The sequence below is a fragment of the Schistocerca serialis genome, chromosome 2 (genome assembly GCF_023864345.2).
Source record: "Schistocerca serialis cubense isolate TAMUIC-IGC-003099 chromosome 2, iqSchSeri2.2, whole genome shotgun sequence".
NCBI lineage: Eukaryota > Metazoa > Arthropoda > Insecta > Orthoptera > Acrididae > Schistocerca > Schistocerca serialis.
In genome coordinates, this window is record NC_064639.1 from 281,221,659 (window position 1) to 281,242,557 (window position 20,899).

Genomic DNA, 20,899 nt, shown 5'->3' on the forward strand with positions numbered 1-20,899 from the left:
TTTAGTAGGATTAGACTATCGTGTCCTTGACTTGGCAATCATGTTTTTGGCGGGTGCACCGCTGTACTGGTACTTCGACTCTCCTGACATAATATATAGGAGGGAAGGAGCTTACAACGGTCGTCGGCGTATGAGGTAAGTGATTGTAGAAGCTAGCTGTGCCTTAGTTAACACCTTATTAACAGCTTTAGTGTTTACGAATACATTGCTTAAACAATTGTGTAGTGCGTGGCTATAAGCTCGGTAAATAATTTCTTGAAGTCGAAACAAGTTTAAGGAAATGATACAGCCGTATAAGCTTTTAGATTTAAAATTTCAATCACTCTTTCGGCTGGGCGGCCACACAATCATTTTTAAAATGTATATAATCGTTCATTCTTTCACTCTTGATGTACACAACTGTCAAACTGATATCTACGGTGTGCACGGAGTGGTTCGTGTTACTTGAATAACACTGTAAACTGTTAGGTTATTCCACGTAGCCATTCAGAAACACACGACTACGCTTCATAGCTAGACACAGATCTTAGCCGCCTCGAAAATCTCCCGCGCGACGTATGTTACTCCGAGATTGTCACTTCGAAATAACTTCTTGCGTGTTATGCTCACTACAGTGTGAATAAGCGAACTACTAATTTTAATTTCGAATCAAGGTATGCGCCTACCCCTACGATGGTTGTAGATAGTGACAGTATTCTTTACTATCTGTGGGTCTACTTTACGCGCTATGGGCTATATCCGGGGCACTAAAAATGTCTCGCTGGCGTACTACTACCATGAAATGTATTCGCAAATTGCAAAGATTATACATCAGCTGTACTGTTTACTGGAAACATGCAAATTTCTACTGGACGAGGACTCGAACCCGGATTTCCCAATTATCGCGGCCTAACATCGACAGTAGTGCTGAATTAATTTGTCTTGGGTAACCCCTAAGTCGACTCTAATTTAATCTACCCCCAACAGTAGACGTGTACATTGACAAGTGACGTTAGCATTTGATTTTTAGAGGTTTGGCGCACAGACGACCTGTAGCGTACTCCTGTAAGTTAAGGGGATTGTTTTGTTGTGGTTTGGCGGTATGGTCTGCTGTAATGGTGGTCAGTACTGACGAGTTCAATCGTATGTTCTAATGATAATTCTCTGTAATCATAGAGCTAATTTTTAACTCTTAGGTGATAAATTTAAAATCGGTAAGCAATTTTATTGGTGCTCTTTCAGGGTATACTGTAAAAGTAACTAATGGTAGCAAAGTTATATCGTAATTTGATTTTTAGGTGCAGCAAAATTAGTACTTACAATTCTGGGAGTACTCATATAGTTCATTCCATTTTCTTTTCCATAAACATCTGGTTGAATTACACGTCAGCGTTTTCTGGGTAGCTGGAAACATCACGAAGTAATACATACATTTGCATTTGTTTTAGATATTGACACAACACACGGGAGTGAGTGGTGGGTTGTCTGACATGCATTTTTTCTTGACTAGGCGAAGGTGGTAGTATCAGTGGAGACTCGATCATGGTCGGTCGAATCGCTGTTAAGTTGTTGCGACCTTTAGTTTCATCGAAAAATATTTTTATTAAACGCCCTTTGAATTCCACAACTGAGTAATTACAAGGTAGTGTTTGTACGGAAGTAAACAAGACTGTTATTCACTGTCAGTCCACTGAACAACCAATGAATGGGTTGCTGACATCTTCACCATAGTGTCGTATAAGACGTCCAAACCTACACCCCCTCCCACCACCCCCAACACGTACCACCCCACCTCCCATCATCCATAACTACTACCTCCCCACCTACCACCATCCCTAACTACTCCAACCGTTTCCTCCATTCCCAACACCTCCCATAACTACCGTCCCACCCTTTCCCGTACCCCCCATGACTGCCACTTCCCTCCCTATCATCACAAAAACAACCACCACTCCCTCCTCCACTTACAGCCCCCTCCCAACCCTCATCTGCCACCGCCTCATCGTCCAAGAAACTGTGCCATCTGCCTCGACTTTCGTCCGCAGACGAAAGATACACAGTCGAGAGGAATGTTACAGGAGGAAGTTTACTTAGCTAAGGGCCTCTGATCACCACAGCTTACAGCCTCTCATTAAAGTATCCCTTTTTCACGAAATATAGTTTGACAATGTTTTAGCACTTCTCATCCATTCTTAAATAAGTCGTCAGATCCCAGCTCCTTAAGTAACTAAAGCGTGAGTAAAATCCTACCTTTGATAGGAATTCCGTTGCCTTCAGCTTTCTCGTATTTTGCTTGCCTTGTTAGTTCTAAAACATCCATGGCAAGTCCTAATGTGTTCTTGTAATACCTAGCAGCATCTATAGAATAAAACATTCACCGAATGTACTCGTAATGAAGTAAACGCTGCCTGCGATAGAAACAGCGCAGCTCAGATTGAATGCCGTCGGTCAAGCGGCTGCCAGTAAGTTGGTCGGTCGGCCAATAAATCGGTGAGTGTTGTGGGGCTCTTCACGCTATGCTTCTGTGGAAAAATGCCTTCCGTTTTGTACCCGATTCTCGTATGTTACCTCTTACTATGTACACACTCGCACTTTCACAAAATCACAGCTCTTTTTGTAGACGTATTACAATGATTTAGTGAATATTTGAGTCATGTCTGGAAATTTAACAATTTACATTACCATGCATATCGTACGTGTGTTCTGGGTGCGGTCGTCAATTGGGCACACTAGTCGTCTTAAGGGCGACGCTAAATGGAGTCTGTAAGACATTTCAGAGATTTTTAAGACTACGTGCTTTGTTTTTGCTAAGCAGAGAAATTAAGCTGTAAACTTTGAAAGGTTGCCATTTACCTAATACGGCACTCTTTGGCATATCCGTGACCACTATTGTGAACTAGAACTGAACGTTCCATGCTAAGATTTGCCTGGAAGCTAATCAGTCTTTGCAACTCTTGTGGAATATCTTTGCTGTGACCTCAGTCTTCCTCCATTGAACCCTTCCGTCTTGTTACCCTCGGTTAACCCCCTCCCCTCCTCCCACCCATCCCTGCGCTCTTCCCCACTTTATACCTCACAGAAAGATCTAGCTATACCCTAGCATTGGACCGAAGAATATGATGGACCCCATTGTATTTCGAAGTTTTCTGTTTTTTTCTTGGTTAATTACCTGCTTTGTCATCTATGTTCAAGGCTCAGTTGTAAACTGTTACATCGTGTATACATTCACAAGTTAAGGAGGACCATGAAAAACTCACTACTGGATATAGTATTTTTACAGAATTACCGGCTACTAACCAAATCCTCCATTACACTTGCACTCGCGAAAATGCAGCCTGCTATTCACAAGCCAATGTTATCCTTGGAACCCTTTAGTGTGATCGTGCATTATTATCTTTAAATACTCCACGGTAACTGACTGTATTCCTGTGGATCTCTTGTCGTGTAGGGATTCCGGGAAATGTTCTTGAAGGCTTCTTCGCAAAGGAAACCGCAGAGATACAATCTGGAGAAGATGCCGGGATCCGACATGTTAACACTGCCTTCAGCTTTTGCAGCCTTGGACCAAGGGATGGCTCCCTGTGGCCATTATGAACAAAATACATATCATAAAAGCGTCCACGATCACATGGCGAGCTTTCCTTCACCTTCTCGAAGGGAATCTACTTTCTTTTGCCGACTACATATAGAGCATATGTGGTTGACGCATTCACGTCCTCACCAAAGGATTCACCCCACTGTCATTGTGACGTCCCTGTATCATTGACCCCTATCCTGTTAGTGCGTCAACTTCGCTGCTTAGCGGCAAACGCTGAAGGATGACAACTTTCTCTCTAACGTTAGCCGACGACGTCCAAGTGGAGGATCCGGTTTTAAGTCTTTTTCCGAAAGTGGTTAGTGTATACTCATTTAAAGCTTGTCACACTAGTCTGTCTTCTCCCCCCTCCCTCCCCCTCCCTCCCCCTCCCTCCCCCTCCCTCCCCCTCCCTCCCCCTCCCTCCCCCTCCCTCCCCCTCCCTCCCCCTCCCTCCCCCTCCCTCCCCCTCCCTCCCCCTCCCTCCCCCTCCCTCCCCCTCCCCCCTCCCCATTCTGTTATGTGAAATTTCAGCCTTCGTTCAACAGTTATTAGAGGCCTGCCGAACGGGTGCGGAATTAGACTTCCCACCGCAGGAATGGACGTTGGGGACTCTAGCAGCTGACGTCAGACCCTCTGAGTTCCTTCCATTTCAAATTTGGTGTAATTCTTCTACGTGCAGTGAAACGTGGAAACACGGCCTCTGTAATACGAACGTTGAGTGGTCTGCAACGGTAAGCTGACGTGCGTATTCTGTTTCAGAACCCTAACCGTATTTTTCTCCACAGCTTTAAGTTATGACTAAACATTCTAGGAAAGGCGTCTACGTCTCAGGCTCTGCAGCTTGAATACAAGGAGCACTGTCGTTCGTAGCACTAAGAGTGTTACAGAACAGAAAATTCCTACAACAGCATCGTCAGCCAACAGTGGCAAAACTTGACGGTTATTTTGAAAACCACGAAGATAGGTGATGTGTAAGCTCACACCAGTAACTTTGAAGTGCAATAAATGGAATGGATGGCACTCCACTACGGGCGTACGTCAAACTATTCGGTTGTATGGAATCACCGCAGTAAGATGGGTCGCCGTGGAGACTGGACGTAATGGCAGGAGCCATAGTTGGATGTGCGTGAATGAAGTTGCCAGATTTGTTGATGTATCAATGCGGGCTGCCAGTCTCTCTACAAGAAACAACCATTCCCAGTGCGTAAGAACAGCTGTCTTAAAAAGATTCTAGCTGGCAGGAACAAGAGCAGTGTCACGCCTTATCAACGGCAATAGGTGTAAACCCGAAAGGAATTGCTGCTGTCTGTTGATCAGTTTCAAAGCGAACATTGCGAAGGAAACTGCATGCCCAGAGCATTAGTAGTAATGTACCTCGCAAAAGTCAATTGCTCACGAAGACACAGAAAGAGGCAGGTCTTCAATAGGCCAAGAAACCGAACTCTAGTATCTTACATAAGGCCGGTAACGTTGTCAAACGGCTCGCGACGTCGCCTATTTTTAAAATGTGTTGCAAGACTTGGAGTGCTCTGACGGCTCAACGTGGCGTTCCACTCAGTGTGTGGAGGATGTCGTTCAGATCGGAGGTGAAGAGTTTGGAGGTGCTTTTCGTACCATGGCTTGGGTCCACTCAGTCGGGTTTCCCCTGTCAATGAATCAGTGTGTTTATTTCAACATTCTCGGTGAGAGGATTGCTCTTTCCACTAAGTTTTCGTGACTAGTTTGCTACGAGCATTCTCGTCCTATTCGCAGTCATCTGTTCCTCGGTTGACGAACTCTGGCATTTAATATCACTTCGATTGGCACTCTAAAATCTCATAGGTGACGCCTGGGACCATTTGAAACAGAAGGTGACGTGTAGCATTCAATATCCCTGTAATTTTGACAGCTTTAAGCGATCTAGTCAATGAGAGGCTTCAGCTGTATATAACATACCTGAAGAAACTTATGGCTCTTTTCCTATCGGAATAGGGGTCATCACCAAGGGTAGAGGCGGCGTTCCACGTAATTAGTGAGATCTCTCCTCTAGTTGATACCTTTTTTTTTGTACAGCGTACTTTTCGATTTTGAATCAATTTACCCCCTCTCGCTATTCGTGTGCTTATGTAAAGGACCATATTGCAAATGATGCACACGAAATTTGACCTGGTAACACCTGAAGAGCTGCTGATATTTTATCCACAGCTGCTAAGTTATGTCTTCAAAGTAAACAAAAGTTACGGCTTTTAGGGGCCAGAAAGCACTTCCCAACAAAAAATCAGAAAATAGAAAAAGTTAACTCGTTCAACTTATTATTAACTATCTCATTCATGAAAGAAATGACATACAAAAGAAAATAGATTTAATTGCATTGAAGGAACAATCTATTGAAAGCACAGAACTAAAGAACGAAAGGAAACTGTACTTTCATTCTACAAGACAAAGAATAAAAGCATTGGTGATAGGATTCCTAAGAAGAGTACCTGGGTACACACAGGCAGGAGAATCAGTATTGACATCAGAGCAACTGGCACTGAAAAGTTTAAATGGGCAGCTTAAGAAATGGAGGAATAACTGATAGAACTTAACAAGAAGGTAAGGTGGCAGAATACCTGAATTAATAATGGGTTCTTACCCAGTGGACAGAAGATCTTTAATAAGACTGGGGAAAAGGTAGAAAGATCAATAATTTCGACTAAGAGGGAATAACACAAATATATAATATATGCAGAGGGAAGGCATGTCTTATCAAAAATATTGTTTTTTTAAGTAACTAAGTTTATTACATATAAAACCCTGGTCTGATGTAAGAAAGGTCATGCAGGCATTAATCTGATCAGGATAGAGAAATAAATAAAAACAAATAATGTAAAGATAATTGTTTACTGTACATATCGTTTTTGCTATAAAGAGCAATATCCCATAGAACTGAATTTGGAGAGGCACTGAGTCAAGACAGCGAGTTGAGTTGAATCATTGAGCGAGCCAAGGTAGCACACTGACTCCTAAGTCTTTCTGATCCGCTGAGTGCGAGTAGTGGCTGAAGACTGCAGCTCATGTGACTTAGTGATCTCATAGTGCGATCCTACGTCAAGGGATAAGAATTAACAAATCACCCGGAATTGTGTAAACCTTTATTGGGCTTATGGATTTCTCGATTTTCATCTCAGATCAAGAGCGTAAGTACAACATGTAAACGATAACTGTTTGCAGTGTACGACGATATTGTAGATAAACTCGAGAACAAAACTTTTATGTAGGACACTTGTGGTCTGTAAAGTCGAGAATCTACCTCAAACTGACTTACAGAAAGTACCTAAGCCACAGCACATGCATGTCACATGACGTTTCCGATATTCTCCTGCTCTCTCAAAAAGCTATTAGTCCTACAGAAAATAGGACATTTTCATAGGAAATTTAATGTAATTTTATTCTGGGATATGTTTTCGCTAGGGGCCACGTTTTTAGTTATTCAAGAAAATCTTGAGAGGGGGGATTGTTTGAAGCTCAATTTTTAGGTTTTTGTTGAATAACCCGAATAACTGGCCTCTAGTAAAAACCTATCAGAGTATAAAAGTAAACTGCATTAAATTTACTGCAAAAGGCGCCATTCCTTTGTTCTCTAGGACCAATAGTTTATTCTAAAAAGGGGGAGAGAATATTGAAAACCTTGTGCAATGTGTATGCATTATAGTTTAAATAGTTTTTATAGGCCAGTATGATAGTTTCCCAACTTGACAGATAAGTGTACTATGTCAAACTATTCGTCGCATCCTCCTCTACACCACTTTGCTGCATAGTAAACAATTATCGTTTGCGCCCTGTATAAGGTGGCAAAGTTTCTGCTTCAATGCAGCGTTATGAAGAACTGATCATCCTTCATTTTTTTTCTCATGCCTGAGAAAAGCTGCATACATTAGTATATGCTGACTGATAAGTGAAGATGCATATTCTTGTGCAGCTTGGGAAATGTCCTACAGCGTGTGGCTTGGGGGCACCATTGCAGCAGGCTGCCGCAAAATCTTCGTTCTACTCACTTTCACCCCAGATACTTCGGACCAGGCAAACTACTGTTCCCCCCCCCCAGGGGATCCACAACTCTTTTGTGGATACGTGTGTAGCGAGCACGGGACCCCGAGCTAATGTGGCCTTCCTTCCTTTCCGGGCTGCATACCTTCCCTTTCCGTATCCTTCCCCATCCCCCATCTTCGCCCCCCCCCCCACCTCTGGCTCTTTCCTTCCCTTTCTCCCCCTCTGGGGAGTATGGTTTGTGCCTACGTCCGGAGACGGACGCTTGTAAATGTACCGCACTCTTCGCCTTCCTTGCTTGTATGTCTTCATCTTTCTTCGTCCTTCTCTATTCCTTACCTCTTCTCTTTACCTCTTCTCTTCACCCTTTTCTCCGCTGCGGCGTTTGAGACCTCTCTTCTTTCCTTTCCCTGTCTCTTTCTTCCTCCCTGTGCGTGTCTGAAGGCCGACCCACGCACTTCCATGCGTAGCCGGTGACGGGGTAACGCGTAATTCCCCGCCCCGGGTAGACAGGTAGGACACGTACGTACCCCCTGGTAAAGGCCAGGCCCAGGGAGGGGTGATTACCCGAGCTGATACCTTCCGAAAGTGCCGATTGGTCCCTCCGTCCGTTTGTCGGGAGGTGTGACCTGAGGTGTGAACAATCACCTAAGGCGGGTGTGCCCTCGGTGAGGGCCCCCACAAGGGAGGAGCGCGCCATCGGAGACGCCGGTAATCATGGGGGATTCTTCCGCAATGGTTTCCTCACCTTGCACTATGTCTGCTCACAAACGTAAGTTCACTGAGTCTCAGCCACAGACGGTTCTTCCATCGTTGCCACAGTTCCTTGTTGTTTCTCGGTCTGACGAAGGTCACGACTTTTCCACGGTCAACCCTTTCATTATTCAGAAAGGTGTCGACGCAATTGCGGGTCCTGTAAAGTCTTGTTCCAGATTACGGAATGGCACCCTGTTGTTAGAAACACACAGTGCCCTCCAGGCTCAAAAATTGCTGCGTACTTCTCTGCTCCACACCTTCCCTGTCCGGGTGGAACCGCACCGTACCTTAAATTCCTCGCGTGGAGTCGTTTATACGCGCTCCCTCGATGGATTGTCTGACGAAGAAATTCAGCACTATCTGTCTGACCAAGGCGTCACGGCTGTTCATCGGGTTATGAAAAGGGTTGACTCGAACATCATTCCAACCCGCACTGTCTTCTTGACATTTGACAAAGTTCAACTCCCATCAAAAATCAAAGCAGGCTATGAGATAATTTCCGTTCGCCCTTATGTCCCAAACCCTACACGTTGCTATCGATGTCAGCGGTTCAACCACACCAGCCAGTCCTGTTCCAATCCGGCCAAATGTGTTACGTGTGGCAGGGATGCCCATGAGGGTGCTTGTCCACCTCCATCCCCTCGCTGCATCAACTGTATGGGTGACCACGCTGCTTCCTCTCGAGATTGCCCTGTTTTTAAGGACGAAAAGCTGATCCAGGAAATAAGAGTGAAGGAAAAGGTGTCGACGTTTGCTGCTCGAAAGTTACTCGCCAGTCGACAGCCCACCGTGCCTCAGAAAGGAAAATACAGCACTGTCCTTGCTTCTCCTCGGCCAACAAAGGAGGCGGCCACGCAGACTTGCGACCTCACATTTAGTACCACGGTCGTCAGATCGGCCAGCGCAAAGATCGCCCGTTCAACCTCACCTCTTTCGCCTGCCCACTCTATGGCTCTCCCTTCGTCGGGTTCTGCTAAATCTCGAGCCCAAAAGTCAGACGCCAAGTCTTCAAAAAAAGAGCATTCTCGTGAAGAGTTTTTACGTACTGCAACTTCACAACCATCGGTTCCTCAATCATCTAAACATACCTCCAAGAAGGCTACGAAGAAACACAGTTCCTCTCCTTCTCCGCCAAGGGTGTCCCATCTACAGCACCACCTGGCGGAAATCGCCCTCGGCCATCTTCTGTGTCGCCGAGGCGCACTGTTGGTGGCCGGTCAACTGGCCGATCGTTGGTGGCAGGAGCTGCTCCTGACCAACCTATGGATCAGGATCTTCTGCCTTCGACTGAATGCCATTCCATGCTGTCGGTCGCAAGCTCTGAGCAGTCGTTGAGTTGACAGCACCCTTGGTCACGTTCCTCCATTTTCTGTTCACCCTATGTCCATTATCCACTGGAATATCCGCGGAATTCGCGCCAATCGGGAGGAATTGTCGATCCTCTTACGATTCTACTCGCCGGTCATCTTCTGTCTTCAGGAAACAAAGCTGCGTCCCCATGACCGCTTTGTTCTCCCTCATTTTCAGTCCGTCCGATATGACCTCCCCTCTGTTGAAGGCTCTCCAGCCCACGGAGGACTCATGATTCTGCTCCATGATACTCTCCATTATCACCCAATCCCCTTAAACACTTCCTTCCAAGCTGTCGCCGTCCGTCTTTCCCTTTCTGGATACACGTTCTCTCTTTGTACGGTATACATTCCATCGTCTACACCAATGACACGAGCTGATCTCCTTCATCTTCTTGATCAGCTTCCACCCCCCTATTTGCTGGTTGGGGACTTCAATGCCCACCACCCGCTTTGGGGATCTCCACATCCTTGTCCACGTGGCTCACTATTGCTAGACGTCTTCCACCAAGCGGATTTAGTCTGCCTCAACACTGGGGTCCCTACATTTTTGTCTGCCTCCACGGCAAATTTATCCCATTTGGACCTTGCGGTCGGTACTGTTCCGCTAGCTCGGCGCTTCGACTGGTTCGCCCTTGATGATACACACTCGAGTGACCACTTTCCATGTGTTCTTCGACTGCAGCCTCAACTGCCATATATGCGCTCGCGACGCTGGAAGTTTGCCCAAGCCGATTGGACACTTTTTTCGTCTCTAGCGACATTCGATGACCGTCGCTTTCCCAGCGTCGACGATGAGGTCACACATTTTACCGACGTTATTCTCACAGCTGCGGAACGTTCAATACCACGCACCTCCGAATTGCCCCGGCGCCCTCCAGTCCCTTGGTGGAACGAGGCATGCCGTGACGCAATACGTGAGCGGCGACGTGCTCTTCGCATTTTCCGTCACCATCCAACTTTGTCCAACTGTATCCGATATAAGCAGCTCCGTGCGCGATGCCGTCGCGTCATCCGCGATAGCAAGAAGGCAAGCTGGAAATTCTTTACTAGCTCATTTAACAACTTCACTCCCTCCTCGGAAGTTTGGAGTCGGCTTCGACGGTTCTCAGGCGCGCCTAGTTTCTCCCCGGTCTCTGGGCTCACTGTCGCGCATGATACCTTAGTGGACCCCGTCGCAATTTCTAACTCATTGGGTCAGCACTTTGCTGAGATTTCGAGCTCTTCAAATTACCCGCCGGCGTTTCTCCCGAAGAAACGTGCAGCGGAAGTGCGACATCTTGCTTTCTCCTCTCAAAATCGCGAAAGCTACAATACTGTTTTCTCCATGCACGAACTCCAACATGCACTCTCTTCTTCTCGCTCCTCCGCCCCAGGACCGGATGGTATCCATGTCCAAATGTTGCTGCAATTATCAACCCATAGCCTGCGTTACCTCCTTCGCCTTTATAATCGAATTTGGACCGACAGTACCTTTCCCAGGCGATGGCGGGAAGCTATTGTCGTTCCCGTTCCGAAACCTGGAAAGGACAAACATCTCCCCTCTAGCTATCGCCCCATTTCTCTCACGAGTAGTGTCTGTAAGGTTTTGGAGCGTATGGTGAATTACCGTTTAGCTTGGTGGCTGGAGTCCCGCAGTCTTTTAACACCAGCCCAATGCGGATTCCGAAAGCATCGTTCTGCTGTTGACCATCTTGTTGCTCTCTCCACTTATATCATGAACAATTTTCTCCGGAAACGCCAAACGGTAGCAATATTTTTTGATCTGGAGAGAGCGTACGATACCTGTTGGAGGACAGGCATCCTCCGCACACTGTTCTCTTGGGGCTTTAGAGGCCGGCTGCCCCTTTTTCTTCGCGAATTTATGGCAGAGCGCACATTTAGGGTGCGGGTGAACACTACTCTCTCCCGTACTTTCTCCCAAGAAAACGGGGTACCCCAGGGCTCCGTGCTGAGTGTTGTACTGTTTGCCATCGCCATTAATCCAATTATGGATTGTCTCCTTCCTGATGTCTCGGGCTCCCTCTTTGTGGACGATTTTGCGATCTACTACAGCTCTCAACGGACCAGCCTTCTTGAAAGACGTCTTCAAGGATGTCTCGATCGCCTCCACTCGTGGAGCATCGAAACCGGCTTCCGTTTCTCACCCAGTAAGACCGTTTGTGTTAATTTTTGGCGACGTAAGGAGTTTCTTCCGCCCTCCTTACATCTAGGTCCTGTCAACCTTCCGTTTTCCGACGTCGCTAAATTCTTGGGTCTTATGTTTGACAGAAAACCGTGCTGGTCCTCCCACGTTTCCTATCTTTCGGCTCGCTGTCTGCGTTCCCTTAACACCCTCCGTGTCCTGAATGGTACCTCTTGGGGAGCGGACCGAGTGGTCCTTCTCCGCCTCTATCGCGCCTTAGTGCGCTCGAAATTGGATTATGGAAGCATAGTCTACTCCTCTGCTCGGCCGTCTATTCTTCGGCGTCTCGACTCTATCCACCACCGTGGATTACGTTTAGTGTCTGGAGCTTTTTACACCAGCCCTGTGGAAAGCCTTTATGCTGAGACTGCTGAATCTCCGCTGTCCAATCGGCGGGCAGTCCTTCTGAGTCGTTATGCTAGCCATCTGTCTTCCATGCCTGCTAATCCAGCCCATAACCTTTTTTTCGACGCCTCCTTTGATGTCGGGTATGCAGGCCGCTCCTCCTCCCTACTACCCCCGGGAGTCCGCTTCCGTCAACTGCTCCATTCTCTTTCCTTCCGCTTTCCTAAAACCTTCTTGACAACTTGGGGTACAGCACCGCCTTGGCTCCGTCCCCGGATCGACTTGCTCAGAGACCTATGTCAATTTCCCAAGGATGGTACCCCTACACTTGTTTACCGTCGGGCATTTGCTGCTCTATGTGCACAAATGACGGAAGCCACATTTATTTACACCGATGGCTCGAAAACATCGTTAGGTGTAGGGAGTGCCTATATTGTTGGAGACACCCCAAATCACTTTCGGCTTCCTGACCAGTGTTCGGTTTATACTGCGGAGCTTTACGCTGTTCTCCAGGCTGTCCACTACATCCGCCGCCATCAGCGGATACAGTACGTAATCTGCTCAGATTCTCTCAGCTCTCTCCTAAGTCTCCAAGCTCTTTACCCTGTGCACCCTCTGGTCCACCGGATTCAGGACTGTCTGCGCTTGCTCCACCTGGGGGGCGTCTCAGTGGCGTTCCTCTGGCTCCCGGGACACGCTGGTATCTGTGGAAATGAGGCGGCCGATATAGCGACCAAGGCTGCAGTCTCTCTTCCTCGGCCTGCTCTTCAGTCTCTTCCGTTTACCGATCTACGGAGCGGTTTATGTCGCCAAGTTACTCATTTATGGCATGTGCATTGGTCAACACTTCCCCACAATAAATTGCGGGAAGTGAAAGCCCTTCCTTGCGCTTGGACCTCTTCCTCCCGAACGCGTCGTCGGGAGGAGGTCATTTTAGCTCGACTCCGGATAGGGCACTGTCTTTTCAGTCATCGACATCTTTTAAGCGGTGATCCTCCCCCACTCTGTCCCCACTGCTCTCAGCTGTGGACGGTCAGACACCTTTTAATTGAATGCCCCTATTTTAATCCGTTACGCTCCCGTCTACAGCTATCGCCTGATCTATCGTCGATTTTAGCAGATGACACGCGCTCAGCTGACCGCGTTCTACAGTTTATTAGTGACAGTGAAATGACGTCAGTCATTTGAAGCTTTTTTTTGGGGGACAACCAACCCCTTTCTATAGTGGACTTTTAAGCATTCCTTCTGCCTTTAGTTTCTCAAATTTTCTGACTTTGTTTCCATTGCTGCTGATTTTAAATTTCGTTTTTTTCCTGTTTTCTACGTCACGGGCTGGGCGCTAATGACCATAGAAGTTTTGCGCCCTAAAACCACAAAAACCACAACCACCCCAAACTACTGTTCCCTTTCTGAGTCAGATATCTCACGTCTTAGACGGATCTAGCTCTTTGAATTAATTCAGCGATTCAGGAGGGCATTGCCCGTCTCTAGAGTAGTCTCTCTTTGAACGCGTGCCTGGAGACTGCTAAAGTGTTGTGCAGAGACTGATAATATCGAAAACTGATATTTTCATTCATCACTCAAGGCAAAACTTCATGATAGTTTTGACAACTAAACTCAATGTAGGTGGACATTAAACAATGTTGAGAAAAAATAAATTTCACCTGCCCAAGATGTTTTTGCTGTACTGGGAGAATTTTGACGCTGGTTCCCTTCCTCTCCGTGCTACAGCGGGGTATGTTACTCATGTGAAAAGAACTTTATGGGTCAGTAAAATGTTCATAGTTTAGTCTACTCACTTGAAATAGAGAGAACTCTAAACTAATTTTATACCTCAGATCGAATTTTACGTGCACAAAAATTTTGCTTGTGATTCGGCAACACAACGTGGGGTTTCTAGAACCCTTCTGATGAAAACTGACACTTCACAGAATATTTCTCCGTGCTACTTTACTTTATAAACTAAATTTTCGCATCACATCGGATTTTACTTACATATTTGACGTATACAATGAGGGTAATTTGAACCTCTATCTCAGAAACGGATACAGACATGAAGAAAACTTTCAAGCCTCTTAGAGATCCGTATCTCTATCGTAAAGATTTCAGTCGTTAGTTGTGCATAGCCGTCCTGGAATCCGCGCCTCGGTTTGGTACAAAAAAATCGCAAGAAAACCTGTTCTTGGGGTTTATAAAGAACAGCCCATGAATTAATGGTGCCTTCATCAGCCCCTTGAGGCCCAACAGACCACATCAAATGCAAAAAGAACCAACCAATTTGCTCCATTCGCCTGAGGAGGAAGTATGCGTACTTTCACACTGTACTGTAGGGTAGTGACAAAGACAATCCTCCTGTTTGGTATATAAATAGCACCTAACCCAAGGGTTATCCAAAAGACTCGATCCTAGCTTTGTCATCAACAGAGCCCGGAAAAACCCGGTTTATATGCGCAGCGTTTTGGAACGTGTTATGTAGCGCTTGCTATCGCATACGTAGCGTTTAGTTGTCAGTAACCTTATTTCCAACAAGTCTTTTTGGATATGACACATATAATTCACACATTGGTGCGTTTCCTTCCTATCAATAAACACAGATTTGGCCGATTGATAGTATACTCTGGAGCTCCAGAACATGGCTTTGATGCCATTGCTCTCAACGAACGAATAATGGTCGAGGAAGGTTTCATGGTTTGATGATCAAATGCAGCGTGCGGTGCAGACTGTCTATCCAGCCATCGTCACACTTCATCCGTGTGCCTAATTACACCCGTCATCTGAGGAATACGAGCGTTTCGCGCTGTCAGCCTCACGACTTCAAGTGTCGAGCATCTGTCCGAATATTTTGACACAGTTGTCGCTGTATGAACTATTTTCTGCAATATGGTGCAGGGCATATCATCCCTAGTAGTTCAGTAGCTGCTTTGCAAACGAATTCCATCTGGCACTCAAACTGTGATCTACGGTTCATCGAATATTAAATACGCCGGAAAAACATTCAGAATCTAGTCACTGCTCGTGTACGTCTATTCCGTGGCAAATAGCTGCCATAAATGAAGTAAAAGCGACACTGTTTTGTCTTCGTTTAGATGTCAACAATGTGATAACGAGCATTTCCATCAAAGAATTAAAATACATACAAAATCCGCAAACCAAGCCTACAGGACAATAAAAAAAATTGAAATTCGACAAAAAGTAACAAGTAGGTGAATCATTTTTTGTTAAAACAAATAAATTCATTGGATACAAGTTGTTTTCTCTTGCTGCGGAAAATGGCCACACTAACGCGTTTGATAAATATAGTGAAACACAGATATTTATTTTTATCTACATGATAAAAATAACTGTTCATACGCTGCGCCATTTCAGATAATCTTCTACTTGACCATAAGGCTGCGATCACAGAGGCACAGACATCGGAGCAATTCGGCCGACGACCGATTTCAGTCTAAGGCAGCTGAGTTTTACAAATCCGCATGGTAACACGCATACAGTCAGTGTAACTACCTTTCGTCGACCGGCATAACCGACGTTGATTTGTTGTGACAGCAAATAGATCCCGAAATTTTCGGCGCAAATTATTTTTATCAAATAAGAGCAGTCGGCCTATTTCTGGAATTGTTTAAATAAATGCTTGTCGTTTCATCAGGAAAAACAGTTTTTCTTTTCGCGCAATATTTCATTGACGAATATTTCTTACTAGATTTTGGAGAAAACTGATAGTTAAAAAAGGCTGTAATACAGTACCATCTTACTTTCATAACTAGTAGGGCAACCGGAGCGCTGCACCAGGGACACAGAATATAAACCTGGCGCCAGAAATTAATAAACTGAAAAAAGTAATAATTGGAACGAAAAAGTGGGAAAACTAGTAAATTTGGTCAAATGAAGTATTTGTGTTCGTTCAAATAACTTCGTTTTGGAAATCCTTCAGAGGTAGGGATGGAGAATCATTTACCTCCTTTACCCTGCTGGCAGATCAATATGAGTTAGGAATCATACCGCAGACTAATTACATTATAAATCAAAAGGGATTGAAGGTGATAAAATAAGGATTTGAAGATGTGTTTACGAAATTGACAGAAATGATCGAAAAAACACAAGGCGCGAGCGAAAAATGTAACATATTATGAAACACGGGCATAGGCTACTTGCTTTGAAAAGAGCTGTACTAAAAAAATAGCTTTCTTAAGCAGACTAAGCTCTCATAAGCCCCGGGCTACAAATAGAACCAGCAAATCATGCAGAATAAGCGTCAGGGGACTTGCAGGATTAAAGGTCAAATCGCACCACAAATTGAATCTTAAAAATTCGTCACAAATTCAGGAGGTAAGTATTTTTCGCGTCGATGACGTGTGATTAGAGATGGTGCACAAGCTCGGATTGGGAAATAATAGAAACGGAAATTGGCCATGTCATTTCGTAGGAACCATTCCGGCATTCGCTTTAAGCGACTGAGAGAAATAACAGAAAACCTGAATTTGTGTAACCAGATGGGAATATGAAACAGTTCTCCCGAATACAAGTTCTGTGTATTACCTCTGAATGTATTTTGAAGAAAAATAATTATTTAAGCAACAACATAAAAACTTATTAGGGACGTAGTAAAAAGTTAGGCAGGAAATATGCAATCGTAAAATGAGGAAATTTTTAATGTTAATTATAAACTGATGAGTCCCAAAATTGTGGATACTGTATATAATAGACACGAAAGAATTACAGACATTGGCTGCAACCTGGCACTGGTTTAAATCAGTTGGGAACCGAACCGGCAGTCTAACCATGGTCTCCTGCTTATTAAGCAGATCCGCTGAAACACTCTCTCTCTCTCTCTCTCTCTCTCTCTCTCTCTCTCTCTCTCTCTCTCTCTCTCTCTAACCTGATACAGGAGAGTATCTATTAACTTCGTCATTTGTGACTAATAAGCACAAGAGAAATAATGCAGGAATAAGACGCATTACCGCTCAGAGAACCAGAAAAAGTTGGGGACCAGACCCTTCTCAGACAATAATGCGTATACATTACCACGTTGCATAACAAGAATAGAATACGTAGGTTGCAGTATACGATAACTAGCATGACCTGTGGACCACGGTGCTGAAAAAATGTGAAACTGAAGTTCCGGAATTTTAAGCTGTTAGATCAATATTCTTGCGCTCAGTTATTTCAAGAGATGGTGGTGCGATACTCCTCGTACACGTGCACTTGTGAGCATGTGTGATTGTTCATACTCGGTGCTTATCTAACGTAGTGTAGAAAAACTGCCGTCTTTTGAAGTTACTTCAAATAATGTTTAATATTGAAGCCATGCTGCAACACAAAAATGAATGGAAAAACAAACTGAGCTATGCTCCCAATTGAGTTTTCCAGTAGGTAATAAAATGCTTGCGCGTCGTATGCAAAATAAGGTGGGACATTGTCGTGCAGTGAAAACATCTCCTTGGACAACTTCCCACGACACTTAGTCTCACCAACATTTGGTAACCCCGTCAAGAGATTTTGGTAGTGTGCCCCTTAGGAGCATAATCTGTTAGCACACACCATAGTACGCCCACAATCAGCTTCCACAAGCCATGTGTTTACACTGTTTGTTCATTTGTCTTAGGGATCATTTTGATACCCCCAACAGTCGTTTATGGTCATTACACAGCTACAGAAGCCATCTCGATTGGCCTGATACAGCTGCGACACTTCTGCTGCGCCTTTTTCACTATCGCCTCGATTGTCATACGCCTGACTTAACAGCATTAGGGCCTCTATTCTCTGTTCTTCGCAGAGAGATGATCTGACGCTTTTTCTTGTTCATTGACATGTTTCACAACACTGCAAGCATTTGCACTATTTACGGGGATATCCATTTATTATATGAACTCGCAATGGTGAGTGATTCATCGTGATATTTGCAAGGCATATAATGGCGATGTTACTGTGTTCGCCATGAATTTGTATCAGAACTTCTACGATGGGCATGTGAAGTGGTATACCGGCAGGTCGAAACACACATGTGAGAAATAAGTTGTTTGTGGAAGGAATCGACAAGTATTCTCTTAGTGATTACATTAATTACGAGATTGGAAAGCTACGTAATCGTGCGCTTTAAAATAAGATAGTACAAACAAAGTTCTCTTTCATCTGCAAAATGTGTTCCACGGTTAATACTATTTTCGGAGCCTTTTTGTCCATATGTCTGTTTATATGATTTGCATGTTTAAAATAGTGTTTTTAATCACGTGTTAAAACACAGTTCAATACTTTATAAAACATGGTATTATTAGAGTTTTAATCTGTTCAAAACAAAAAAGGCCAGGTGTGAGTAGAACTCTCACACTGAGGGTTCCGCGCAAACTTAATTATGTACATAGACAGTTCAACCATTTCGGGAGTAGAGTATCCCATTCATTTTTCCTGTTACCTTATCGTCACTGATACTGGCAAGATATCGGTCCACAGGATTCCAAGATTTTAGAGAATGTTTTAAGTTTAATAATATAAATGTGACATTGTCATTCACGATACAGGCGACCAATATTATAATAATCAGTTCTTCATTCAAGATGACTGCATAACAGTGGTAAGTCAAATATCAGGCAAGGAATGACTTAACTGAACATACGATGCGTTTCGGAATTTATTCATCATCAGATATCCATGGGCGGTTAATAGTCCGCGAATGTTTCTTTCACATAAAACTTGAAACACCATATCTAATTGCAGTAGGATATCTGATACCGGTAGTGGATGAATTTCGAAACGCGGCATACTGAGCTATAGTCTTTCTTTGGTTGATTCATTTTTACCATTGCGACCCAGTCAGCCTGAATGCAAAACTGGTGTTTGTTTTAATTTCAAGTTTGATGTCGGATATCAAATGAGAGAAAAAATATTTCTTCGGATGATATAATTAAAAATAAATATTTTTCGGATTTTTTTCCTTTGCTTGCACTGTGAAGCGTATACTGTGAAACAGATGAACACAGATAAGAGTGAATTTTCTCATGCTGAGAAATCAGACGTAGCGATCGGTTTTACTTGGTAAAAACTTTCAAAGGTCAAGATCGTATAATATTTATTTACAACAATCGATTTCGGCAGACCTGAAGATGACAGCGAAGTCTGTCGAAACTGGTTGTTGTAAATAAAGAAATATTTATGCAATCTTGACTTCAGAAAGTTTTTAAGTCAGGAGAGAAATGACACATTTTTTTGTGAGATGTAATTAAATTTACAGTTTCTGGATTTTTCCTGTGGTTGTACTGTGAAATCTTCCTTTTTTCCAAATTTCATGATTGTAAGCCAACGGGAAGAACACTATAGGTTTAGATGAGCGAGTTTGCGAGCGTTAAAATATGACTTAGATGGTTGTATCTTTTGACTGCATTGTCTTAGAAGCTTCAATATTTTACACCGCTAAGTGACCATAGACTTCAGTACATAACGCAAATTTCAACTTGATACGCGTAATCGTTCTTGAGAAAAAGGGTTTTTAACAGTTACTCTGAGAGACGGACAACATAGCCATCCTGTAAGGGGTTCGTTTTTGTCGACTGAGGTACGATACTCAAAAAATTTACACATTTTTACCCAACTGCGGGGTAAACCTCGCGCGAGGGGGGCGGGGGCGGCGTCCCATGATCTCACCGAGGGGAGAGGGGTCAAAAATTTAAAGAAAACCCCTCATTTAGTTAGTTGGCTTCCCCTAATCACTGCTTTGTCATGGCGCACTGTTACTGTGTATTTTAACCACACTGCGAGGATCGTTCAAGTATTATTTCTCTTTAAATACAGATACATTTGGTTTTGACTCCTTTTGTAGTGTTTGCTGTGCAACTGCAGCTTTGGGATTTCAGTACAGACCAGGATGGTAGACATCTACTTGCAGAGAAACAAAAAATTACCATTAACTACTTTCTGAGTTGATAACGAAACACTTTGGCTCACCAATGTACTGTATACTTGTGCTGACTGACATGAATGGTCACTACAGTCATATAAATATACGAAATTTGAGTCTTTTCTATGGAAATACATAGTTTTGTTATCTCAATAGGGGCAACTCGAGCCGCAGCGATGTGGGGCGGACTGGCCTCCCAGCAGCTGGTGGGCGCATGCAGACACCTGGTGGCCGTGGGGGAGGCGGCGGCGGCGGTGGTGGCCGGCGCGGCAGGAACAAGATGGCGGCGCAACAGCAGGTAAGCCTGTTCTACACCATACCCCGTTCCTCCCAGGGGGCCCACAGTCCTTTTTTGGGTACGTGTGTGGCTATTGCAGCCTCCTTTCCTTCCCTGTTCCTCTTCCTCCCTCTCCTTGCTCCTTGCCTCTGTCCCCTCTTTACCCTCTTAGTGGACTTCATGTCGACATGGCTATCCTCCTGACTTTGTTTTGGTCTGTGCTATTGTTTAGTTTGCTGTTTCCATCTCCTTTTTGGTGTTTTTGGTCCCCTTGGGATTTGACCTCCATTTCCAAAAATTTTCCGTTCAGTGTGAGCCATTTGGGGATGAACTCCTTACCTAGCTTCCATGGTGCAGGTTCCTCTCCCTCCCCCCCTCCCTTTTCCCTTTGCACCCTGGCCCCCTCCTGCTAGGTCACCAGCACGGTAACCAGTCTGTGTGGTGGGGCTGTTAAGTACCCACTTGGCTGAGCTCCCTGAAACCACAGGGAACACACTGCTAGTACCTGAGCTGTTAATGCCTCGTGTATGCCCAG

General features: G+C 44.7%; 1 protein-coding gene across 1 annotated transcript in view; it reads left to right on the forward strand.

Moving 5' to 3' along the window:
• The window catches only part of LOC126457044 (uncharacterized), a 282,626-nt gene that overhangs the window by 165,528 nt on the left and 96,199 nt on the right, over positions 1-20,899 (forward strand). Inside the window, exon 2 of the mRNA XM_050093031.1 lies at positions 20,244-20,385. Within this exon, the coding sequence (XP_049948988.1) occupies positions 20,302-20,385 (84 nt within the window). The 5' untranslated portion in view covers positions 20,244-20,301. The remainder of the gene's footprint in view (positions 1-20,243; positions 20,386-20,899) is intronic.